General features: G+C 44.6%; 1 protein-coding gene across 1 annotated transcript in view; it reads left to right on the top strand.

The window, feature by feature from the left end:
- nbeal2 (neurobeachin-like 2) overlaps positions 1 to 26,454 on the top strand; it is a 72,289-nt gene that overhangs the window by 23,943 nt on the left and 21,892 nt on the right. Inside the window, exons 8-22 of the mRNA XM_038976480.1 lie at positions 2,394 to 2,952; positions 6,100 to 6,284; positions 13,853 to 14,009; positions 15,261 to 15,404; positions 16,405 to 16,530; positions 16,867 to 17,067; positions 21,713 to 21,862; positions 22,173 to 22,330; positions 23,170 to 23,294; positions 23,837 to 23,954; positions 24,121 to 24,278; positions 24,538 to 24,671; positions 25,025 to 25,132; positions 25,680 to 25,775; positions 26,124 to 26,248. Of these exons, the coding sequence (XP_038832408.1) occupies positions 2,394 to 2,952; positions 6,100 to 6,284; positions 13,853 to 14,009; positions 15,261 to 15,404; positions 16,405 to 16,530; positions 16,867 to 17,067; positions 21,713 to 21,862; positions 22,173 to 22,330; positions 23,170 to 23,294; positions 23,837 to 23,954; positions 24,121 to 24,278; positions 24,538 to 24,671; positions 25,025 to 25,132; positions 25,680 to 25,775; positions 26,124 to 26,248 (2,544 nt within the window). The remainder of the gene's footprint in view (positions 1 to 2,393; positions 2,953 to 6,099; positions 6,285 to 13,852; positions 14,010 to 15,260; positions 15,405 to 16,404; positions 16,531 to 16,866; positions 17,068 to 21,712; positions 21,863 to 22,172; positions 22,331 to 23,169; positions 23,295 to 23,836; positions 23,955 to 24,120; positions 24,279 to 24,537; positions 24,672 to 25,024; positions 25,133 to 25,679; positions 25,776 to 26,123; positions 26,249 to 26,454) is intronic.

Below are 26,454 nucleotides of genomic sequence, written 5' to 3'. Positions count from 1 at the left end.
ATAACTTAAGTGATATTTTATATTTCTGGACAATAAACAAGATAGTTTCTGGATTCAGCTTTACCCCTGTTATAGATCAGTTAACATGTGTTCAGCTCTACCCCTGTTATAGATCAGTTAACATGTGTTCAGCTCTTTACCCCTGTTATAGATCAGTTAACATGTGTTCAGCTCTACCCCTGTTATAGATCAGTTAACATGTGTTCAGCTCTTTACCCCTGTTATAGATCAGTTAACATGTGTTCAGCTCTTTACCTCTGTTATAGATCAGTTAACATGTGTTCAGCTCTATCCCTGCTATAGATCAGTTAACATGTGTTCAGTTCTTTACCCCTGTTATAGATCAGTTAACATGTGTTCAGCTCTTTACCCCTGTTATAGATCAGTTAACATGTGTTCAGCTCTTTATCCCTGCTATAGATCAGTTAACATGTGTTCAGCTCTACCCCTGTTATAGATCAGTTAACATGTGTTCAGTTCTTTATCCCTGCTATAGATCAGTTAACATGTGTTCAGCTCTTTACCCCTGTTATAGATCAGTTAACATGTGTTCAGCTCTAACCCTGTTATAGATCAGTTAACATGTGTTCAGCTCTTTATCCCTGCTATAGATCAGTTAACATGTGTTCAGCTCTACCCCTGTTATAGATCAGTTAACATGTGTTCAGCTCTTTACCCCTGTTATAGATCAGTTAACATGTGTTCAGCTCTATCCCTGCTATAGATCAGTTAACATGTGTTCAGCTCTTTACCCCTGCTATAGATCAGTTAACATGTGTTCAGCTCTTTATCCCTGCTATAGATCAGTTAACATGTGTTCAGCTCTACCCCTGTTATAGATCAGTTAACATGTGTTCAGCTCTATCCCTGCTATAGATCAGTTAACATGTGTTCAGCTCTTTACCCCTCTTATAGATCAGTTAACATGTGTTCAGCTCTACCCCTGCTATAGATCAGTTAACATGTGTTCAGCTCTACCCCTGCTATAGATCAGTTAACATGTGTTCAGCTCTACCCCTGTTATAGATCAGTTAACATGTGTTCAGCTCTTTACCCCTGCTATAGATCAGTTAACATGTGTTCAGCTCTACCCCTGTTATAGATCAGTTAACATGTGTTCAGCTCTACCCCTGTTATAGATCAGTTAACATGTGTTCAGCTCTACCCCTGTTATAGGTCAGTTAACATGTGTTCAGCTCTTTACCCCTGCTATAGATCAGTTAACATGTGTTCAGTTCTATCCCTGCTATAGATCAGTTAACATGTGTTCAGCTCTTTACCCCTGCTATAGATCAGTTAACATGTGTTCAGTTCTACCCCTGCTATAGATCAGTTAACATGTGTTCAGCTCTTTACCCCTGCTATAGATCAGTTAACATGTGTTCAGCTCTACCCCTGCTATAGATCAGTTAACATGTGTTCAGTTCTACCCCTGCTATAGATCAGTTAACATGTGTTCAGCTCTTTATCCCTGCTATAGATCAGTTAACATGTGTTCAGCTCTACCCCTGCTATAGATCAGTTAACATGTGTTCAGCTCTTTACCCCTGCTATAGATCAGTTAACATGTGTTCAGCTCTACCCCTGCTATAGATCAGTTAACATGTGTTCAGCTCTACCCCTGTTATAGGTCAGTTAACATGTGTTCAGCTCTTTACCCCTGCTATAGATCAGTTAACATGTGTTCAGTTCTATCCCTGCTATAGATCAGTTAACATGTGTTCAGCTCTTTACCCCTGCTATAGATCAGTTAACATGTGTTCAGCTCTACCCCTGCTATAGATCAGTTAACATGTGTTCAGCTCTACCCCTGCTATAGATCAGTTAACATGTGTTCAGCTCTACCCCTGCTATAGATCAGTTAACATGTGTTCAGCTCTTTACCCCTGCTATAGATCAGTTAACATGTGTTCAGCTCTACCCCTGTTATAGATCAGTTAACATGTGTTCAGCTCTTTACCCCTGCTATAGATCAGTTAACATGTGTTCAGTTCTATCCCTGCTATAGATCAGTCAGCATGTGTTCAGCTGTGTAACTCTGCTATAGATCAGTCAGCATGTGTTCAGCTGTGTAACTCTGCTATAGATCAGTCAGCATGTGTTCAGCTCTATCCCTGCTATAGGTCAGTTAACATGTGTTCAGCTCTATCCCTGCTATAGATCAGTTAACATGTGTTCAGCTCTTTATCCCTGCTATAGATCAGTTAACATGTGTTCAGCTCTACCCCTGTTATAGATCAGTTAACATGTGTTCAGCTCTATCCCTGTTATAGGTCAGTTAACATGTGTTCAGCTCTTTACCCCTGATATAGGTCAGTTAACATGTGTTCAGCTCTATCCCTGCTATAGTTAACACACAACTCTTACTAAATGTTGAACTGCTTCCCTCTCAGGAGAGATCACAGCATGGTCATAGAGGACTCTCAGGACACTCACACAGACGTCTTCCTCCCTTACACCTCGCCGGACGAGGAAGAGGAGGAGGAGGAGGAGGAGGAGGAGGGAGACGGCGAGGGCCTGGGAGGGAGGAATATCTCAGAGGGTTTCTCCGACCTCTCTCGGTCTTCCCCTAACAGCAGTGGAGGCACGTTGAAGGACTTTGCCGACTCTGTCCAATTTAAGTCGTTTGACTCGGTAGAGCAGGGGAGCCGCTCGTCCTCCCTGTCCAACACCATGGACATCCCCTCCACTCGGCCCCAAGAGGAGGCTCTCTACCACCCTCTGTCCCCCTTCGGCACCTCGCCCTTTGAGCTGGAGCTGGTGGGTATGAGGGGTGAGACGGGGACATGGAACCACAACCAGGCAGGCACCCCCTCCCCCCTGGAGCACAGCCGGTCGTTCCCCTCTCTGAGACCCAGGAAGAGCTCCAGTCTGTCCAACGTGCTGGACGACACCAACTATGGAACTGACCCCCGGGCAGCTGACACCATCTCCAACACCTCCAACCCACAGGTACTGCTGCCCTAACCTTAACCTTAACCATTGGTACTGTTGTCCTGACCTTAACCTTAACCACAGGTACTGCTGCCCTAAGCTTAACCTTAACCACTGGTACTGTTGTCCTGACCTTAACCCTAACCACAGGTACTGCTGCCCTAACCTTAACCGTAACCACTGGTACTGTTGTCCTGACCTTAACCCTAACCACAGGTACTGCTGCCCTAAGCTTAACCTTAACCACTGGTACTGTTGTCCTGACCTTAACCCTAACCACAGGTACTGCTGCCCTAACCTTAACCCTAACCACAGGTACTGCTGCCCTAACCTTAACCCTAACCACTGGTACTGTTGTCCTAACCTTAACCCTAACCACTGGTACTGTTGTCCTGACCTTAACCCTAACCACTGGTACTGTTGTCCTAACCTTAACCTTAACCACTGGTACTGTTGTCCTAACCTTAACCCTAACCAGAGGTACTGTTGTCCTGACCTTAACCCAACCCACAGGTACTGTTGTCCTAACCTTAACCCTAACCACTGGTACTGAGCATTCCTAGGAGGTATGTCGTGTGGTGTTTGAATAAACTGGACCACATGTGTTGAACATGAAGCCCAGTCTCGTGTAATGTCCCATATCCACAATGTTAACGGATTTCTCTGGAAACGTGTCAGTCAGAAAAGCACAAGTATTAGCATCCCGTAAGCATGTTTCAGAGTCCACAGCCATGATAGTCTGGTCGACTCTGTGACCCCCATCTGCGGGGGTCGCACAGCCTGACCTCATACCACAAAAACATCCCATCCAACGTGGCTCAGTGTACATGACTCCTATTCAACCAGCGTGGCTCAGTGTACATGACTCCTATACAACCAACATGGCTCAGTGTACATGACTCCTATACAACCAACATGGCTCAGTGTACATGACTCCTATACAACCAACATGGCTCAGTGTACATGACTCCTATACAACCAGCGTGGCTCAGTGTACATGACTCCTATTCAACCAACATGGCTCAGTGTACATGACTCCTATACAACCAACATGGCTCAGTGTACATGACTCCTATACAACCAGCGTGGCTCAGTGTACATGACTCCTATACAACCAGCGTGGCTCAGTGTACATGACTCCTATACAACCAACATGGCTCAGTGTACATGACTCCTATACAACCAACATGGCTCAGTGTACATGACTCCTATTCAACCAGCGTGGCTCAGTGTACATGACTCCTATACAACCAGCGTGGCTCAGTGTACATGACTCCTATACAACCAACATGGCTCAGTGTACATGACTCCTATACAACCAACATGGCTCAGTGTACATGACTCCTATACAACCAGCGTGGCTCAGTGTACATGACTCCTATACAACTAGCGTGGCTCAGTGTACATGACTCCTATACAACCAGCGTGGCTCAGTGTACATGACTCCTATACAACCAACATGGCTCAGTGTACATGACTCCTATACAACCAGCGTGGCTCAGTGTACATGACTCCTATACAACTAGCGTGGCTCAGTGTACATGACTCCTATTCAACCAACATGGCTCAGTGTACATGACTCCTATACAACCAGCGTGGCTCAGTGTACATGACTCCTATACAACCAACATGGCTCAGTGTACATGACTCCTATTCAACCAGCGTGGCTCAGTGTACATGACTCCTATACAACCAACATGGCTCAGTGTACATGACTCCTATACAACCAACATGGCTCAGTGTACATGACTCCTATTCAACCAGCCTGGCTCAGTGTACATGACTCCTATACAACCAGCGTGGCTCAGTGTACATGACTCCTATTCAACCAACATGGCTCAGTGTACATGACTCCTATTCAACCAACATGGCTCAGTGTACATGACTCCTATTCAACCAACATGGCTCAGTGTACATGACTCCTATTCAACCAGCGTGGCTCAGTGTACATGACTCCTATACAACCAGCGTGGCTCAGTGTACATGACTCCTATACAACCAACATGGCTCAGTGTACATGACTCCTATACAACCAACATGGCTCAGTGTACATGACTCCTATACAACCAGCGTGGCTCAGTGTACATGACTCCTATTCAACCAGCGTGGCTCAGTGTACATGACTCCTATACAACCAACATGGCTCAGTGTACATGACTCCTATACAACCAGCGTGGCTCAGTGTACATGACTCCTATACAACCAGCGTGGCTCAGTGTACATGACTCCTATTCAACCAGCGTGGCTCAGTGTACATGACTCCTATACAACCAGCGTGGCTCAGTGTACATGACTCCTATACAACCAACATGGCTCAGTGTACATGACTCCTATACAACCAGCGTGGCTCAGTGTACATGACTCCTATACAACCAGCGTGGCTCAGTGTACATGACTCCTATACAACCAGCGTGGCTCAGTGTACATGACTCCTATACAACCAACATGGCTCAGTGTACATGACTCCTATACAACCAACGTGGCTCAGTGTACATGACTCCTATACAACCAACATGGCTCAGTGTACATGACTCCTATACAACCAACATGGCTCAGTGTACATGACTCCTATTCAACCAGCGTGGCTCAGTGTACATGACTCCTATTCAACCAGCGTGGCTCAGTGTACATGACTCCTATACAACCAACATGGCTCAGTGTACATGACTCCTATACAACCAACATGGCTCAGTGTACATGACTCCTATACAACCAGCGTGGCTCAGTGTACATGACTCCTATACAACCAACATGGCTCAGTGTACATGACTCCTATACAACCAACATGGCTCAGTGTACATGACTCCTATACAACCAACATGGCTCAGTGTACATGACTCCTATACAACCAACATGGCTCAGTGTACATGACTCCTATACAACCAACATGGCTCAGTGTACATGACTCCTATACAACCAACATGGCTCAGTGTACATGACTCCTATTCAACTGAATGTGATGAGGGATAGAGTCGTGCTGAGAATTATGAAACTATTCAACCAACGGTCCAATATCCTAGAATACGGCTGTGCAGATGCCGACGCGGTTTAGCCCGTCTGACACAATGTACTGTATCTGTGTGTCTAACTGTGATTATGGTGTGTGTGTGTGTGTGTGTGTGTGTGTGCTTGTGTGCTTGTGTGTGTGTGTGTGGTCCCTTTCAGCAGACGCCAGAGGAGGAACTGTGTAACCTGCTGACTAACATCGTGTTCTCTGTGCTGTGGTGCGGCAGCGGGTCGGAGGGGGGGGAGGACGCCGTGTGGAGGGAGAGGGGACAGGTCTTCTCTGTCCTCACCAAGCTGGGCTCCTCCTGCCAACTGGTCCGCCCGCCTGACGATATCAAATGCAGGTCAGTCGGTCGACAGCCAGCCAGTACAGCTATTTAGTTAGTTAGCCAGTCAGCTATTTAGTTAGTTAGCCAGCCAGTCAGTCAGCTATTTAGTTAGCCAGCCAGCCAGCCAATCAGTCAGTCAGATATTTAGTTAGTTATCCAGTCAGCTATTTAGTTAGCCAGCCAGCCAGCCAATCAGTCAGTCAGATATTTAGTTAGTTATCCAGTCAGCTATTTAGTTAGTCAGCCAGTCAGTCAGTGTCTGCATCCCAAATGGCACCCTATGGGCCCTGGTCAAACGTGTTGTTTGGGACCCCGGTTAGTCAGTCAGTCACCTCACTGTCCTTGATATGCAACTCCCTCTGTCTCATGTCAGTAAACAGATTCATTAAGGTGACTTCAAAACAAGTTTTATTTGTCAAATGCTTGGTAAACAACAGGTGTGGACTAACAGTGAAGTGCTTACTGACGGGCCCTTCACAACCATGCAGAGAGAAACATAATAACAATGAGGAACGATAACTAGGCTACATACACAGGGTACCAGTACTGAGTCCATGTGCAGGAGTAAGAGATCATTGATAACTAAGTACATACACAGGGTACCAGTACTGAGTCCATGTGCAGGGGTAAGAGATCATTGATAACTAAGTACATACACTGGGTAACAGTACTGATTCCATGTGCAGGAGTAAGATATAATTGATAACTAGGCTAGTACCGGGGCCAGTACTGAGTCCATGTGCAGGGGTGAGAGATAATTGATAACTAGGTACATACACTGGGTAACAGTACTGATTCCATGTGCAGGAGTAAGATATAATTGATAACTAGGCTAGTACCGGGGCCAGTACTGAGTCCATGTGCAGGAGTAAGATATAATTGATAACTAGGCTAGTACCGGGGCCAGTACTGAGTCCATGTGCAGGGGTGAGAGATAATTGATAACTAGGCTAGTACCGAGGCCAGTACTGAGTCCATGTGCAGGGGTGAGAGATAATTGATAACTAGGCTAGTACCGAGGCCAGTACTGAGACAATGTGCAGGGGTGAGAGATAATTGATAACTAGGCTAGTACCGAGGCCAGTACTGAGTCCATGTGCAGGGGTGAGAGATAATTGCTAACTAGGCTACATACACGGGGTACCAGTGATGTACTGGGCCGAACGCACTACCCTCTGTAGGGCCTTACGGTGGAATGCAGCCTGTCAAGATGCTTTCAATGGTGCAGCTGTAGAACTTTGAGGATCTGAGGTCCCATGACACATCTTTACTGCCTCCCGAGGGGAAGAGGCGTTGTCGTGCCTCCTGAGGGGGAAGAGGCGTTGCCGTGCCTCCTGAGGGGGAAGAGGCGTTGCCGTGCCTCCTGAGGGGGAAGAGGCGTTGCCGTGCCTCCTGAGGGGGAAGAGGCGTTGCCGTGCCTCCTGAGGGGGAAGAGGCGTTGCCGTGCCTCCTGAGGGGGAGGAGGCGTTGCCGTGCCTCCTGAGGGGGAGGAGGCGTTGCCGTGCCTCCTGAGGGGGAGGAGGCGTTGCCGTGCCTCCTGAGGGGGAGGAGGCGTTGCCGTGCCTCCTGAGGGGGAAGAGGCGTTGCCGTGCCTCCTGAGGGGGAAGAGGCGTTGCCGTGCCTCCTGAGGGGGAAGAGGCGTTGCCGTGCCTCCTGAGGTGGAAGAGGCGTTGTCGTGGCTTCTTCATGACTGTGTGGGTGTGTGTGGACCATGTTAATTCCTTAGTGATGTGGACACCGAGGAACCTTGAAGCTCTCGACCCGCTCCACTACAGCCCCGTCGAGGCGAATGGGGGCGTGCTCGGCCCTCTGTTTCCTGTAGTCAGTGATCAGCTCCTTTGTCTTGCAGACATTAAGGGAGATTTTGTTGTCCTGATACCACACTGCCAGGTCACTGACCTCCCTATAGGCTGTCTCATCGTCATCGGTGAGCAGGCCTACCACCGTCGTGTCGTCAGAAAACGTAATGATGGTGTTTGAGTCGTACGTGGCCACGCAGTCGTGGGTGAACAGGGAGTACAGTAGGGTGTCTGTGTGGCGGATGTGTTGTTGCCTACCCTTACCACCTGGGGGCGGCCCGTCAGGAAGTCCAGGATCCAGTTGTAGAGGAAGGTGTTTACTCCCAGGGTCTTTAGCTTAGTGATGAGCTTGGAGGGCACTAAGGTGTTGAACGCTGAGTTGTAGTCAATGAACAGAATTCTCACATAGGTGTTCCTCTTGTCCAGGTGGGAAAGGGCAGTGTGGAGTGCAATAGAGATTGCGTCATCTGTGGATCTGTTGGGGCGGTATGTGAATTGGAGTGGGTCCAGGGGTGATGGTGTTGATCTGAACCACGACCAGCCTTTCAAAGTATTTCATGGCTACAGACGTTAGTGCTACGTGGCGATAGTCATTTAGGCAGGTTACCTTGGCGTTCTTGGGCACAGAGACTATGGTGGTCTACTGGAAACATGTGGGTATGCAGCTGCAACTGCAAGTGCATTTGTAAATCATGACCCATCTTGAGTTGGGCTCTGGGATGGTGCAATTGTTGAGAAAGTGAGCTTATGGTTGTGTGGGGGTAAGGGCTGAGTGTGTGTGGGTGTATGTGTGTATCCCACAACTGTTGCGAAGGAAGAAGTAAAAGATGTTAGGGACAATAGAGGATGATCCACAGATATATATAATACAAATCGAGGTGAGGGCAATGGAAATGCATATGGTAATTGATCTTCTTCAATTCGGTAAATGGCACTGTATGCTCTTTTCAAAGAATGGATCCCAGTCGGTTCAGGGCTATGGGATACAGGGGGTCGAGGGTGGTCTACCGGGCATTGGGATGACAAGCCATCTCGAGATGAGGCCTTTTAGCGGGTGGAATAGTAGGGACCAATTGGAGGTTTACTTAGTAGAAATGCAAATATCATGGTACAACTATATAGACACTCAATCATTAGGTTACTTTTTAATAGTACGTTTACAAAAATATATTCTGATTAAAAGAATGAAAGGTGTGTCTCATTATGGTAAGTGGTGAAATAAGTATAGCCAGTTACAATTGTAATGGCTTAGCAGATAATAAGAAAAGACGATCAGTATTTACCTGGCTAAAAGAGAAGGATTATAATATCTATTGTTTACAGGAAACCCATTCAACAGTTTTAGATGAAGTTTTGTGGAAAAAGAACTGGGGGGGCAAAATATATTTCTCCCATGGGCAAAGAAATTCAAAAGGGGTGATGGTTTTAATTAACAATAATTTTGATCCAAATGTGCAAATTGTCCAAACAGATCCTCAAGGTAGATGGATTATTTTAAATATGTTATTGGACAATAAACAAATATGGCTTGTTAACCTATACGGTCCGAATAATGATGATCCAAGCTTCTTTGAAAATATATATAAGAATTTATCAACTCTACAAGCAACACTAGACTCTATTATTATAGTGGGAGATTTTAATACGGTCTTAAATACCTCTATAGACCGGAAAGGAATTCACACTACAAACTATCACCCTCAGGCACTTAAGGAAATCATGAATGTCATGGATATATTGGAATTAGTGGATATATGGAGACTTAAATACCCTGATTTAGTGAGATATACATGGCGGAGGCTGAATCAAGCTAGTCGTCTTGACTACTTTCTTATACCATTCTCTCTGGCACCAAAAGTTAAAAAAGTGTTGATAGGGGACAGAATGCGGTCGGATCATCACATAATTGGCATATATATTTCTCTTACAGAATTTCCACGTGGGCGAGGATATTGGAAATTTAATCAAAGTCTACTAGATGATAAATTGTTTAGAACTAGGACAGAAGATTTTATAACTGACTTTTTCAGACATAACATAGGTACAGCAGATCCCCTTATTGTATGGGACACTTTTAAGTGTGCCTTTAGAGGCCATGCAATTCAGTACTCATCTATAAAACAAAGGGAATTTAGATCAAAAGAGTCCATATTAACAAAGGAAATTGAAGGACTAACAGTACAGTTAGATAGCAATAAAAACGGTACCATAGAGGCACAGAATAAGTTAGAGGAAAAACAAAAAGAAATGGAGGAACTTATTCAAGAAAGATCCAGTGTAATATATTATAAAAATAAAGCGAACTGGATGGAATATGGGGAAAAATGCACCAAATTCTTTTTCAATCTTCAATATAGAAATGCTACCAAAAAAAATGTATTAAAACTTGTTACAAATGATGGAGTCACGCATGATTCACCAAATGATATTTTGAAAGAGGAAGTAAAGTACTTTAAGAATATGTTTTCGTTTCAGGCTCCTCCATCTCCACTAACTGAAACTAATTGTATGGATTTTTTTCCTATTAATAATGTAAAATTAACATCTGTACAGAAAGACTCATGTGAAGGCCAAATTACAGAGGAGGAACTGCTTGATGCAATTGGGGCCTTTAAGGATGGGAAAACTCCAGGGCTGGATGGCATACCAGTGGAAGTATACAAAACTTTTTTTGATATACTCAAAGGACCATTATTAGCTTGTTTTAACCACTCCTATATAAATGGTAGATTATCAGACATGCAACAAGAAGGTCTGATATCGTTATTACTGAAACAGGACCCAAGTGGTATATATAAAGATCCAGTCCAATTAAAAAATTGGAGACCTCTTACACTTCAGTGTTGTGATGCAAAAATCCTAGCAAAATGCTTGGCGCATAGAATAAAAAAAGTTTTGTCAGATATTATTCATCCTAATCAGACAGGTTTTTTACATGGACGATACATTGGAGATAATATAAGGCAAGTACTGGAAACAATAGAACACTATGAAATATCGGGGACACCAGGTCTGGTTTTCATAGCTGATTTTGAAAAGGCTTTTGATAAAGTACGACTGGAGTTTATATATAAATGCCTAGAATATTTCAATTTTGGGGAATCTCTTATAAAATGGGTTAAAATTATGTATAGTAACCCTAGGTGTAAAATAGTAAATAATGGCTACATCTCAGAAAGTTTTAAACTATCTAGAGGAGTAAAACAAGGTTGTCCACTATCGGCATATCTATTTATTATTGCCATCGAAATGTTAGCTGTTAAAATTAGATCAAACATTAATATTAATGGATTAGAAATCCGTGGCTTAAAAACTAAGGTGTCATTGTACGCTGATGATTCATGTTTTCTTTTAAAACCACAACTAGAGTCTCTCCACGGCCTCATAGAGGATCTAGATACCTTTGCTATCCTCTCTGGATTAAAACCAAATTATGATAAATGTACCATATTACGTATTGGATCACTAAAAAATACACATTTTATATTGCCATGTAGTTTACCAATTAAATGGTCTGACGGAGATGTGGACATACTCGGTATAAAAATCCCAAAAGAAAGAAATGATCTCACTCCAATAAATTTTTATAGAAAGTTAGCAAAAATAGATAAGATCTTGCTACCATGGAAAGGAAAATACTTGTCTATTTGTGGAAAAATCACCCTGATTAACTCTTTAGTCATATCACAGTTTACCTATTTGCTTATGGTTTTGCCTACACCTAGTGACCTGCTTTTTAAATTATATGAACAAAAAATATTCCATTTTATTTGGAACGGCAAGCCAGATAAAATTAAAAGGGCCTATTTATATAACGAATATGAATTCGGAGGGCAGAAATTATTAAATATTAAAGCATTAGACCTCTCACTAAAGGCATCAGTCATACAAAAGTTATACTTAAATCCAAACTGGTTCTCTAGTAAATTGGTACGAATGTCTCATCCTATGTTCAAGAAGGGCCTTTTTCCCTTTATTCAGATTACACCTGCTCACTTTCGGTTGTTTGAAAAGGAAATAATCTCCAAAATATCCTTATTTTTTAAACAAGCCTTAGAAAGTTGGTTGCAATTTCAGTTTAATCCACCTGAAAGGACGGAACAAATAGTACAACAAATCTTGTGGTTAAATTCAAATATAGTAATTGATAAAAAAACTGTATTTATCGAAGAAATGTTTAAAAAAGGTATAATTTTTGTGAATGATATCATAAATAGGACTGGTGGAGTTATGTCACACATGCAGCTAACACAGACATATGGAAATGTCTGCTCTACCCAAAATTACAACCAATTAATTGCAGCATTACCACAAAAATGGAAGAGGCAAGTAGAAGGGGAAAAAAGTAAGGAACTTGTATGTCGGCCCTGTATTAAAGAACATAAATGGTTAAAGAAAAGTGTGATAAATAAAAACATATACCAATTTCATTTAAGGACCAAAAAACTGACAGCTGTGCCATATAAATTGCAAAATAGTTGGGAAGAGATTTTCGATGTACCCATTCCATGGCACATGGTTTATGAATTGATACGCAAAACAACGCCGGATTCAAAACTTCGAATTTTTCAATTTAAATTACTGTACAAAATTCTTGCAACTAATAGAATGTTATATATATGGGGTATACAATCTTCCCAGCTCTGCAGATTCTGTTGTGAGGAGGCAGAGTCATTAGATCATTTATTTTGGTATTGTCCATATGTAGCTCGTTTTTGGTCACAGGTCCAGGAATGGCTGAAGAATTGCAACATTTGCCTAGAACTAACGCTACAGATAGCAATACTGGGGGATTTGAAAAGCCATAGTCAATCAATCAATAATATAATAATTATTTTAGCAAAAATGTTTATTTTTAATTTACAATCTGTAGAAGCTATGAGAATAGGAAGGTTCATATCTTTTGTGAAGCATCACAGCACAGTTGAAAAATATATGGCAAATAAAAATCCGAAATGGATGATGTTGGAAGATAGATGGGAAGGGTTGAGTGGAACTGAAGGGTGGGACTAATAACAAGATAAACAATGTAGGGCATACGGGATCTGTGAAATTTGTATAGGTGCGGAGCTTTTGTGAAATAGCACAGTTACAAGTGGAAATAAAATTGGATGGACAACAGAAATAGAGGAAGGACTAAGAACAAACAAGAGAGAACTATTATAAAGTAGTCTGTGTCTGTAAAATAGGTATAAGATGTATAAATTGAAGGTAAAAGCAGAAGTGTTTATTAGTTTACTCCAATTGGGGGAGCGGTGGTAGGGTTGCGGGGAATAATAATAAAGGTATATTCTTTAAAAAAGTATGTATGTCTATATAGGTATGTGTATGTATATATGTATATATGTATGCATGCGTGTATGGATATATATATTTACCCCAAAAAATATGGGGGATTGGAAATGATGCAGACAATTACATTGGAAGCAACATTCTTTCCGCAATATTAAGCTGATCCACCCCAAAAGAAAAAAAAAAAAAAAAAAAAAAAAAAAAAAAAAAAACATGTGGGTATTACAGACTGGGTCAGGGAGAGGTTGAACATGTCAGTGAAGACACTTGGCAGTTGGTTGGTGCATGCTCTGAGTATGCGTCCTGGTAATCCGTCTGGCTCCGCGGCCTTGTGAATGTTAACCTGTTTAAAGGTTTTACTCTTTTTTTCTGGTTCTGTGCTGTTTTGGTTGAGCAAAATATAGCCCTAAATGTTAACTGGCTAGTTAAATGTTGACTGGCTATTCTCCCTCCCTCCTCTCCCCTCCTTTCTGCTGTGTTTCTGTCTCTCAGTCTGTTAGAGATGATGCTGGAGTCTTCTCTGTCAGACCTGAGGGACTCTCAGGGTGTCTCTCTACCATACTTCCCCAGTCTGCTGCGTCTCCTCAGGCTGCTCCAGGACTTCCTGTTCTCAGAGGGAACAGACAACCAGGCTCTGTGGAGCGAGAAGGTACAGTACTGCACCTCTTAGATGTAAAGTCCCCTGTTTAGGGGACCTGCGTGGTTCTGGTACCAGTCCCGACCCATATTTTCACTTAGAAATCCATCTGTGGACCCCGTAGATGGAAATGGCTTGCATTGAGCTCTAGCCCTAGTTCCCACGGACACAGTAGTATATGTTTTGCGCCTGTGTGATGTAGGATGTGAAATCTGAAACCACTTGAAGTTGGGATGTCCGTCCTACCGTTTTAATTCGCTCTTCCGACTGTCCGTCATCTCCTGGCTGAACCCTACGTCACAGACACTGACAAAGCACACGCTTGCAATCCTTACATCGTAGCTCAACAAGAGAGTGGTTTATTCACTATAGCACATTCAGAGATCTATTTACAGCCACTGGTCTCAAATAATTCCTAGATTTGAAACAAAAAAACACTTTCTGTTTCTCATAGATGGACAATAATAATATGAGACGAAAGGCAAGTTCCTAACGAGTTCAGGAAGCTACGCTAGAGGTCTGTGTGGCTCACAGCGGCGGGGGCTGATGTTTTGATCAAGAGAGACCTTTAGACAATATGCACATTTTCTCTGACACTAAAAATACTAATATGTATTTTACAGTTGTAAGAAAGGTGAAGTCTTATAGTTAGTGGTTTTATAATCTGAGTATACTATATTTAGAAAGCATATAAGTCATTTCAAGCCTTATTCATACAGTTTCGTTGAATAGGAAATACGTCATAAAATATTTCATATTTTCATATTTGTATCATATTTGTACTGTGTATTTGAGCTTGTGTCCTCAAAAGTGACTACATCTCAGCAATATATAACTATTTTTTTTACCTGAAAGGTGAGATTGAACCTTTCTTGGAGTATGCAGCATTACTAGTTATTGTTTATGGTCCTCTCATGATAAATAATACATATTCTGGGATTAGGTAGATTACATTTTAGATTACATGTAGTTACATGTATTAATGGCACAGCCTCTTCCTGTTATTGTGAAGGTATGTGTGTTTAATGTCAGTGGATGTGTCTTGTCTTGCGTGTTGGCTTTAGCTTGGTTACTGTTTTGAAGGATGTTTTGAATAGTAGTTCTAGCTATATCATTTAACTGTGTGGTAACTGGTCTTGAGAACTGAGTCACTGCTATGTTGTTTTCACGTATCTGCACTCTTGCCTACATAATTGCCCCTTGTGGGAATTGAATTGAATGAAAATGTGTTGTAGACTGTTAACAGATGTGTTGTCGTGGTAGATCTTTGAGGGGGTGGTGAACCTCCTGGACAGACTACAGGCGTGGCACAGCACCCCTGGTACCCCCGGGGCTCTGGAGCTCAGAGAGATGGCTCAGATCGGCCTGCGCATCATCACCGGCTACATCCAGCAACAGGACTCACAGGTCAGTCACCTATGTTACGCTACGCCCACCTCCCTCTAGCCAAACTAGACTGGCTCAAACTCTGGCTTGCATGCCAAATGGCTCCCTATTCACTATATCGTCTACTACTTTTGACCAGAGCCCATAGGCTGGGATAGGGGTGGAATAGGGTGCTATTTGGGAAATAACTTCTTTCTCCAAACGACATCCATTGAGGGCATTAGTCAACGCGTGGGTTTGAAAGTTTAAACTCCAAGTGTCGTGGGACCAAATCCCAATGCTCTGTCTGTCAGTACACATTTACTATCAAATAAAGGTTAGACCTTTTGAGGGGGCGGCTCTACTCTGACCAGTGGTTATCTATCAGTGCACAGAGAACATAGCATTCCTCCCGAGGAGAGTTGTGTAGGACGGGGCGGCTCTACTCTGACCAGTGGTTATCTATCAGTGCACAGAGAACATAGCATTCCTCCTGAGGAGAGTTGTGTAGGACGGGGCGGCTCTACTCTGAGTTATAACTACTGTTGAGATGCATCCCAAATGGCACCCTGTTCCCTACATAGTGCATAACTTTCTGGTCAGAAGTAGTGCACTATGTAGGGAATAGGGTGCTTTTTGGCACTCCTGTAGGAGTTGTGGGATCAAGTGGTCATAAATAAATGGTCCAAAGTTTTCCTTTAAGCGTTGGGATTTGTTTATTTTCTTTTGAAGGAGCAAAGCTTTTTCCACCCACTTGAATTGTTGTTGTGTGATTTGTTAGTATTAGTACCCCACTTAAAAAATAAATCAGCTGAGGAATAATAACATTAGGTTTGTGTACTGATGAATAATTTACTAGGACTTCTGTTGATTTTAAGACCTGTGAGAATACTTTTGAAGTGGAGCCTAATTTGCTTTTTGACCAAAGAATTTCTCTCTCTCTGTGTCTCTCTCTGTCTCTCTCTCTGTCTCTCTCTGTGTCTCTCTCTCTCTCTGTCTCTCTCTGTGTCTCTCTGTCTCTCTCCCTTCCCTCTCTCCCCAGGTGTCTGTAATGGCCTGCGTTAAACTCCACAGCCTCCTGCAGACAGTTCTGTCTCTGGGCTGGGACGAGGTGTGCTTCCTGCTGGGGCGACTAGGTGCCCCCCTGTGGCCCGGCGGGGTAATGGAGGTACATTTACGTTGGACATTTGTCATTTTAGCAGACACACTTATCCAGAGCGACTTAGTCAGTGCATTCAAGTAAGGTAGGTAAGACAACTACATACATAGTCATTGCAATTAAAACTTTCCTCAATAAAGCAGCTATTTGCTAAATCGGTGCTAGTGTGAGACCTTTTATTGTGAGAACATATTGGAATATGGGACTTAATGGAACTTTTATTTTGACATCCGTTATTCTGGTGTTTCCATTCTTATCACCGGCCTTCCACTAGTAAATAAAGACAAGTACGACTGTTAGTGTAAGAAAGACAAGTACAACAGTAAGGTGTTTTTTTTTTTTTAGGCGGGCCCCAACAGAGGACACACGGAGACCTTTTCTCAGCTGGTGCCCATTGTGCGTACCCTCCTGGACCAACACGCTGACCCTGTGACCCTGCACGGCCTGCTGCCCAGCCTGCCAGTCACCAACGGCAGCCCCACCTTCGCCCAGGACCTCCAGAGCTACAGCCACACAGTAGAGTGGCTGGACTTCTACCAACGCCACGTCAGTACTACTCAACCTTCATTTATCTATCTATCTTGTTTATATAGTCTGTATCCCAAATGGCACCCTATTCCCTATATAGTGCACTACATTTGACCAGGGCCTTACAGACGGGTTGGTTGTTTAGCAACAAAACCAACGGGTGTGCAACTATGGGGCAAAACAGACTGGGTTGGCTTAGATTGTTAACAACCGTCCCACTACTTTCTTTAATTTCTTTGCTTTTTTTATTGAAGCGATAGTAAACTGTTTGAAAGACAGGGAAGGGTGAGTGAAAGACAGGGAAGGGTGAGTGAAAGACAGGGAAGGGTGAGTGAAAGACAGGGAAGGGTGAGTGAAAGACAGGGAAGGGTGAGTGAAAGACAGGGAAGGGTGAGTGAAAGACAGGGAAGGGTGAGTGAAAGGGCAGTGGGACGGATTCAAACCCATGCCGACTCTGGTGCTGTAACGGCTGCACCACACAGGTCATGTGTGCTGTAACGGCTGGACCACACAGGCCATGTGTGCTGTAACGGCTGGACCACACAGGACATGTGTGCTGTAACGGCTGGACCACACAGGCCATGTGTGCTGTAACGGCTGGACCACACAGGACATGTGTGCTGTAACGGCTGGACCACACAGGCCATGTGTGCTGTAACGGCTGGACCACACAGGCCATGTGTGTTGTAACGGCTGGACCACACAGGCCATGTGTGCTGTAACGGCTGGACCACACAGGCCATGTGTGCTGTAACGGCTGGACCACACAGGCCATATGTGCTGTAACGGCTGGACCACACAGGACATGTGTGCTGTAACGGCTGGACCACACAGGCCATATGTGCTGTAACGGCTGGACCACACAGGTCATGTGTGCTGTAACGGCTGGACCACACAGGCCATGTGTGCTGTAACGGCTGGACCACACAGGCCATGTGTGCTGTAACGGCTGGACCACACAGGTCATGTGTGCTGTAACGGCTGGACCACACAGGCCATGTGTGCTGTAACGGCTGGACCACACAGGCCATGTGTGCTGTAACGGCTGGACCACACAGGCCATGTGTGTTGTAACGGCTGGACCACACAGGCCATGTGTGTTGTAACGGCTGGACCACACAGGCCATGTGTGTTGTAACGGCTGGACCACACAGGCCATGTGTGCTGTAACGGCTGGACCACACAGGCCATGTGTGCTGTAACGGCTGGACCACACAGGCCATGTGTGTTGTAACGGCTGGACCACACAGGACATGTGTGCTGTAACGGCTGGACCACACAGGCCATGTGTGCTGTAACGGCTGGACCACACAGGCCATGTGTGTTGTAACGGCTGGACCACACAGGCCATGTGTGCTGTAACGGCTGGACCACACAGGCCATGTGTGCTGTAACGGCTGCACCACACAGGCCATGTGTGCTGTAACGGCTGGACCACACAGGTCATGTGTGCTGTAACGGCTGGACCACACAGGTCATGTGTGCTGTAACGGCTGGACCACACAGGCCATGTGTGCTGTAACGGCTGGACCACACAGGCCATGTGTGTTGTAACGGCTGGACCACACAGGCCATGTGTGTTGTAACGGCTGGACCACACAGGCCATGTGTGTTGTAACGGCTGGACCACACAGGCCATGTGTGCTGTAACGGCTGGACCACACAGGCCATGGACAATGCATTATAGTCAACGTCTCAGACAGTGTCGTATTTATACAAAAAAACGTTTTTTATTTCACCTTTATTTAACCAGGTCGGCCAGTTGAGAACAAGTTCTCATTTACAACTGCGACCTGGACAAGATAAAGCATAGCAGTGCGACACAAACAACAACACAGAGTTACACATGGAATAAACAAACATACAGTCAAGTATGTTGGACAGCTCATTTTAGCTGGACAGGTCATTTTCCTCAGTCGTCCCTTGGTTGTTCCTGGACAAGCTAAAAACATTAGCTTGTACACTTCTCTCTTTAGTTCAGAAGACAAACTGAGTCCGTAGGTTCTACTACTAAATACGGTGTTGACGTTTGTCTCTTCTCTTCTTTAGTTCAGAAGACAAACTGAGTCCGTAGGTTCTACTACTAAATACCGTGTTGACGTTTGTCTCTTCTCTTCTTTAGTTCAGAAGCCAAACTGAGTCCGTAGGTTCTACTACTAAATACGGTGTTGACGTTTGTCTCTTCTCTCTTTAGTTCAGAAGCCAAACTGAGTCCGTAGTTTCTACTACTAAATACGGTGTTGACGTTTGTCTCTTCTCTCAGGCTAGTATTTCTAGACCGGCTGATGTAATATTCTTCTTTCTGCCTCAGAGTGAAAACTAAACCAGGGACAGATAATCTGTCTGTTCAGTGTTCTCTCGTCCTCCTCTCATTATTTACCTCATAGTCTATACACTGGAGGTACGTGGATGGAAGGCCAGGATTTACTCCAGGAGAGTGGCTTCTCTCCCAGTTTAGAAATGAGAACAGAATCGGAAAGCTTTCCTTGTATTTACCGTGTGAATTTAATGGAAGAGAAGACACCTAGCAGACCAAGAGGTTTGAGGATATGAAGCCAAACAGACGTCTACCCACTTGGTTCAGTTGAGGATTTATTATAAATGTGTGTGACAGTGTATAATCACAAATCTGTTTTGTTTAGATATCTTGTAAATAGAACATGTCATAGATCTGGCAGTAGAGCCCAGTTTTGACCTTTGCTCCCAGTCTGAGTCAGAGGGGTTGGGTTAAATGCAGAAGACACATTTCAGTTGAATGCATTCAGTTGTACAACTGACTAGGTATCCCTCTTTCCCAGTCTCTGAGCAACAGTTTGTCTGTGTGTGTGTGCCCGTTTATCAGCTTATGTCCATTACCTTTAGGACCTTTACCAATGTGATATGTAGTACACTGCTCAAAAAAATAAAGGGAACACTTAAACAACACAATGTAACTCCAAGTCAATCACACTTCTGTGAAATCAAACTGTCCACTTAGGAAGCAACACTGATTGACAATAAATTTCACATGCTGTTGTGCAAATGGAATAGACAAAAGGTGGAAATTATAGGCAATTAGCAAGACACCCCCAATAAAGGAGTGATTCTGCAGGTGGTGACCACAGACCACTTCTCAGTTCCTATGCTTCCTGGCTGATGTTTTGGTCACTTTTGAATGCTGGCGGTGCTTTCACTCTAGTGGTAGCATGAGACGGAGTCTACAACCCACACAAGTGGCTCAGGTAGTGCAGCTCATCCAGGATGGCACATCAATGCGAGCTGTGGCAAGAAGGTTTGCTGTGTCTGTCAGCGTAGTGTCCAGAGCATGGAGGCGCTACCAGGAGACAGGCCAGTACATCAGGAGACGTGGAGGAGGCCGTAGGAGGGCAACAACCCAGCAGCAGGACCGCTACCTCCGCCTTTGTGCAAGGGGGAGCACTGCCAGAGCCCTGCAAAATGACCTCCAGCAGGCCACAAATGTGCATGTGTCTGCTCAAACGGTCAGAAACAGACTCCATGAGGGTGGTATGAGGGCCCGACGTCCACAGGTGGGGGTTGTGCTTACAGCCCAACACCGTGCAGGACGTTGGCATTTGCCAGAGAACACCAAGATTGGCAAATTCGCCACTGGCGCCCTGTGCTCTTCACAGATGAAAGCAGGTTCACACTGAGCACATGAGCACATGTGACAGAGTCTGGAGATGCCGTGGAGAACGTTCTGCTGCCTGCAACATCCTCCAGCATGACCGGTTTGGCGGTGGGTCAGTCATGGTGTGGGGTGGCATTTCTTTGTGGAGCCGCACAGCCCTCCATGTGCTCGCCAGAGGTAGCCTGACTGCCATTCGGTACCGAGATGAGATCCTCAGAGCCCTTGTGAGACCATATGCTGACACATGCACATTTGTGGCCTGCTGGAGGTCATTTTGCAGGACTCTGGCAGTGCTCCCCCTTGCACAAAGGCGGAGGTAGCGGTCCTGCTGCTGGGTTGTTGCCCTCCTACGGCCTCCTCCACGTCTCCTGATGTACTGGCCTGTCTCCTGGTAGCGCCTCCATGCTCTGGACACTACGCTGACAGACACAGCAAACCTTCTTGCCACAGCTCGCATTGATGTGCCATCCTGGATGAGCTGCACTACCTGAGCCACTTGTGTGGGTTGTAGACTCCGTCTCATGCTACCACTAGAGTGAAAGCACCGCCAGCATTCAAAAGTGACCAAAACATCAGCCAGGAAGCATAGGAACTGAGAAGTGGTCTGTGGTCACCACCTGCAGAATCACTCCTTTATTGGGGGTGTCTTGCTAATTGCCTATAATTTCCACCTTTTGTCTATTCCATTTGCACAACAGCATGTGAAATTTATTGTCAATCAGTGTTGCTTCCTAAGTGGACAGTTTGATTTCACAGAAGTGTGATTGACTTGGAGTTACATTGTGTTGTTTAAGTGTTCCCTTTATTTTTTTGAGCAGTGTATATAACATTACAGTATATAATGAATAGGTAGTATATAACATTACTGTATATAATGTGTGTAGGTAGTGTGTAACATTACTGTATATAATGTGTCTAGGTAGTATGTAACATTACTGTATATAATGTGTGTAGGTAGTGTGTAACATTACTGTATATAATGTGTGTAGGTAGTGTGTAACATTACTGTATATAATGTGTGTATGTAACGTGTAGGTGCAGCCCACCATGGAGCAGTATGAACTGGATCAGTTTGGGAAGAGTCATGACCTCATGTCTAACTTCTGGAACTCGTGCTTTGATGACCTGATGAGCACTGCACTACGGCGGGACAAGGAGAGGACCTACAGCAAAGACAAGTTCCAGGTGAACGATGCTAGTAGCAGGCCTGGCACTCCTATGAGGTCATAGTACAGCCCACTGTCCTCCATTATGACATAACCTCCATTATGACATTAATATCAAGTCAATATTATGTGTGTTGAAAGTTGTTTTTGTCCAGCTAGTTGTACTGTCTTCATTATATTGTGGTGATCTGGAGTATTCTGACGCAGTGGATTATCAGCCCAGTAGAACTTAGTTTGTGCTTGTATTGCTGATTGGTCAATAATCTACAGGTATTTCTGTGTGTGTGCGTGTTCGTGCGTGCGCATGGGGTCTGTGTGTGCTCTTACAGGAGGTGATAGTGGACCCGTACCTGAGGCGGGTACGCAGTGAAAACAGCCGTTACCACAGTGGTCAGAAACAGAGCTCCGGCCAGCAGGGAGTAGTGTGGCGCCACTGGAAGTCCCTCCGCAGGCTGCTCACCAGCGAGAGAGGGGCCTGGGCACACAGGTCTGACTCTATCCTATCTATATCTATGGTTCCGTCCCAAATGGCACCCTATTCCATCTAAGGTGTATATATCTAGGCTCTGGTTACCTTCCCCATCTAAGGTGTATATATCTAGGCTCTGGTTACCTTCCCCATGTAAGGTGTATATATCTAGGCTCTGGTTACCTTCCCCATGTAAGGTGTATATATCTAGGCTCTGGTTACCTTCCCCATGGAAGGTGTATATATCTAGGCTCTGTTTACCTTCCCCATGTCCTAACATTAAAGGAGTAATTCATTATTTTACAACATGACGTTAGCTGGTTCCTCACCCTGAAAGTAGTCTATGGGCCAGGAGAAACTGGAATCCATGGTGCAGTTATCTTTAATCAACCCTTTTCAAACTTCAGCTAACTTTAGCCACCGCTGGCTACAAATCAATGGACGTGATGGGGGCATGTTTAGAAACAAATACTGTCCAAGTCACCTGACATCAACTCCATATTTGGTTTGATGTTACTTTGTTTGTTACTTTAAGATGATTTGGTCATATAAAAAATAAACATGCTCACCCCCCCATCACTTCCATTGATTTTTAGCTAGCGGTTGCTAAAGTTAGCAATGGCTGTTTCTCCTGGCTCATAGGCTACTTTCAAGGTGAGGAACCATCTAACATCATGTTGTAAAATAGTGAACAACTCCATTAACCATTAGGGGTTAAAGAGCAAAACTGACCCTAGATCAACATATAATGGGAGCTTTGCCCTGCACCAGATGGACTCAACCACTAATGTCACATATTGTAAGCTTTGTTGTGGTGCTTTGTGCCTGACTGGAATCTCCTGTGATTTCTACCTCAGAGTCCCACTAGAGGTGAAATGGAAGTTGTCCAGTGCGGAGACGTATTCTAAGATGCGTCTGAAACTAGTGCCTAACTACCAGTACGACACTCATCAGGAAGCCAGCGCCTCCAGAGACAATATGGGTATGCCTTATGACATGACAAGTATACATCGCATGTTAGGACTTTAGGTGCTTTGCCCAGTTATGACGTCGTAGCCATGTCTACAAGATTTCAGTCCATTGCTTTTGTTGAGCAGAAGCAAGTTTCCGATCTAAATTGGTAGGTGATCTGTTTTCGTGTGCAGGTTAGCTCAGGGCACTGCTGTGTTTTGAAGATGTGTTTAAAAATCTGTGTTCAGGTAACATTAGATTAGAAGACCTTTATTTTCCTAAGATTGGGGAATTCGTTTGGCATTAAGCTTCACAACATCAGAAAAAAAAGAGGTATCATTCTGAATCTCTGCTCAGGTAATATAGGTCTGTGAGAGTGTGCTCAGGTAATATAGGTCTGTGAGTGTGTGCTCAGGTAATATAGGTCTGTGAGAGTGTGCTCAGGTAATATAGGTCTGTGAGAGTGTGCCCAGGTAATATAGGTCTGTGAGAGTGTGCTCAGGTAATATAGGTCTGTGAGAGTGTGCCCAGGTTCAGTAGAATGTATTGTCTGTCTGCATCTCTCCACATCAGGAGCTGATAGTCCTCGCAGTTCAGAACCTCTCCCATTGGCTGTTGCCAAGGAGGCCAAAGTGAGTGACATGGAGGATGACCAGTTAGGAGAAGAGGACATTGTCTTTCTGGACAATAAGTGAGTGACTTGATCTCCGCCCCCCTACCCACTCCACATATCAACCTCAGCAGCAGTGACCTGATTCAACTAGTAAAATAATCAGCAAGGCCTTGGTTAGTTGGATCAGAAATGCTGGAGGTGGACTATTCATCTGATACGTGCCTTTTCTCTATCGGTTCCTCAGGGTGGAGGGGGAGGACGACAGTCAGAAGGAGAAGCTGGTTCTGTCCGAGGACTGTGAGCTCATCACCATCGTGGCGGTAGTTCCGGGTCGGCTGGAGGTCACCACACATCACCTGTACTTCTACGACGCCAGCAGCGAGAAGGAGGAGACGGAAGAGGGTGAGGACATAAAGACGTCTGGCATTGAACACTTATGGGGCAGTTTCCCGGATACAGATTAAATCTAGTCTGAGACCGTAAAGCTATATCAATGGAGATTCTCCATTCAGCAGGCTTCTTAGTCCAGGACCAGGCTTCATCTGTCCACAGGATCTGTCTCTGTGTATGCATCATTCCCCAGTGACAGTAAAGAACAGTCACTGCTGACATCATGATACAATCTGAAAGAGTTGTTGTTGACAAACTTCTGTCTATCCAGGAATTGGTTTTGATTTCAAGCGGCCCCTGTCTCAGCTGAGAGAGGTGCACCTGAGACGCTACAACCTGCGTCGCTCTGCTGTGGAGCTGTTCTTCATCGACCAGTCACACTACTTCATCAACTTCAAGAAGAAGGTGTGTCTCTAACTGCTAGATTCAAGGGCCTGAGGTCTTAGTACAGTGAAGGCTAATGAGGGGAAGACGGCTCCCAGTAATGGCTGGAATGGAGTCAATGTATTGGTATCAAACACAGGGAAACTATGTCTTTGATGTGGCTGATACCATTCCATTCATTCCGTTTCCAGCCGAGCGCGTCCTCCGATTTAAAGTGGCACCAGCCACCACGGTCTTTGTCCCACAGTGTTGATCCCAATACCTGTAAAAGATGTGGAATTGTATCATTATTTGACACCAATGATAATGTGAAGTGATTTGAAAAGGACCAGTGTAAGAGACATGTATAACCTGACCCCGACCTCTCTCCCCAGGTGAGGAACATGGTGTACTCTAGGATCCTGGGGCTGCGGCCCCCCAACCTCTTCTATTTCGGCTCCCGCTCTCCTCAGGAGCTCCTCAAGGCTTCTGGACTCACACAGGTACAGCTGATAACTCTGGCTGCCTCACAAATGGCACCCTATTCCCTATGTAGGGCCCATAGGGCTCTGGTCAAAAGCAGTGCACTATGTAGGGAATAGGGTGCAGTTTGGGATGCAACTTGTGTGTTATAACTATTGATTCAGTAAGGACCTACTACCTCAGCCTACTACCTCAGCCTACTACCTCAGCCTACTACCTCAGCCTACTACCTCAGCCTACTACCTCAGTAACATCTTAATGATTGAGTTTCAGATGATGATGTCAGACATGTCAACTAAACTAAGAGGAAGCTGCTGTTTGTGTTTTGTCATTAGAGATGGTATGCAGAGAGGAAGCTAACTGTTTGTGTTTTGTCATTAGAGATGGGTATGCAGAGGAAGCTAACTGTTTGTGTTTTGTCATTAGAGATGGGTATGCAGAGAGGAAGCTAACTGTTTGTGTTTTGTCATTAGAGATGGGTATGCAGAGAGGAAGCTAACTGTTTGTGTTTTGTCATTAGAGATGGGTATGCAGAGAGGAAGCTAACTGTTTGTGTTTTGTCATTAGAGATGGGTATGCAGAGAGATTTCCAACTTTGAATATCTGATGCAACTGAACACCATCTCTGGACGTACCTACAACGACCTGTCTCAGTACCCTGTGGTAAGTCCCTGTCCCGGAAACCAGGGAGGGAGGAAGGAAATGAATGAACAGAAGAATCAATGAACAGAAGAATCAACAAACGAATGAATCATTGAATCTATTCATGAATGAATGAACAGAAGAATCAACACACAAATGAATCATTGAATCTATGAATGAATGAATGAATGAACAGAAGAATCAACAAACGAATGAATCATTGAATCTATGAATGAATGAATGAACAGAAGAATCAACAAACAAATGAATCATTGATTCTATGAATGAATGCAGGAACAAATGAGCGAACAGCATTCATGCTGTAGTCCAGTCTAATCTAATGGTGTCCCTGGGTTGGGTTGTGTCCAGTTCCCATGGGTGCTGAGTGACTACACCTCTCCAGATCTGGACCTGGAGAACCCAGCCGTGTTCAGAGACCTGTCCAAACCCATGGGAGTAGTCAACCCCCGTCACGCACAGAACGTCAGGGAGAAGTGAGTACTGCAGTAACCTCGCACAGACAACTCCAGGCCTGTGTCCCAAATGGCATCCTGTCTCCTATGTACACTATGTCACTATTAATAACCAGGGAATAGGTGGCTCTGGTCAAAAGTAGTGCACTATGTAGGGAAGATGATGCCATTTGGGACATAGCCCCCGATCATCTCCAGTTCTGTTAAAACACCAAGCTTATCCTAGT

Source organism: Salvelinus namaycush, chromosome 37 (assembly GCF_016432855.1).
Source record: "Salvelinus namaycush isolate Seneca chromosome 37, SaNama_1.0, whole genome shotgun sequence".
NCBI lineage: Eukaryota > Metazoa > Chordata > Actinopteri > Salmoniformes > Salmonidae > Salvelinus > Salvelinus namaycush.
The sequence above is the reverse complement of the archived record's forward strand: the minus strand, read 5'-3'. Positions and strand labels throughout refer to the sequence as shown.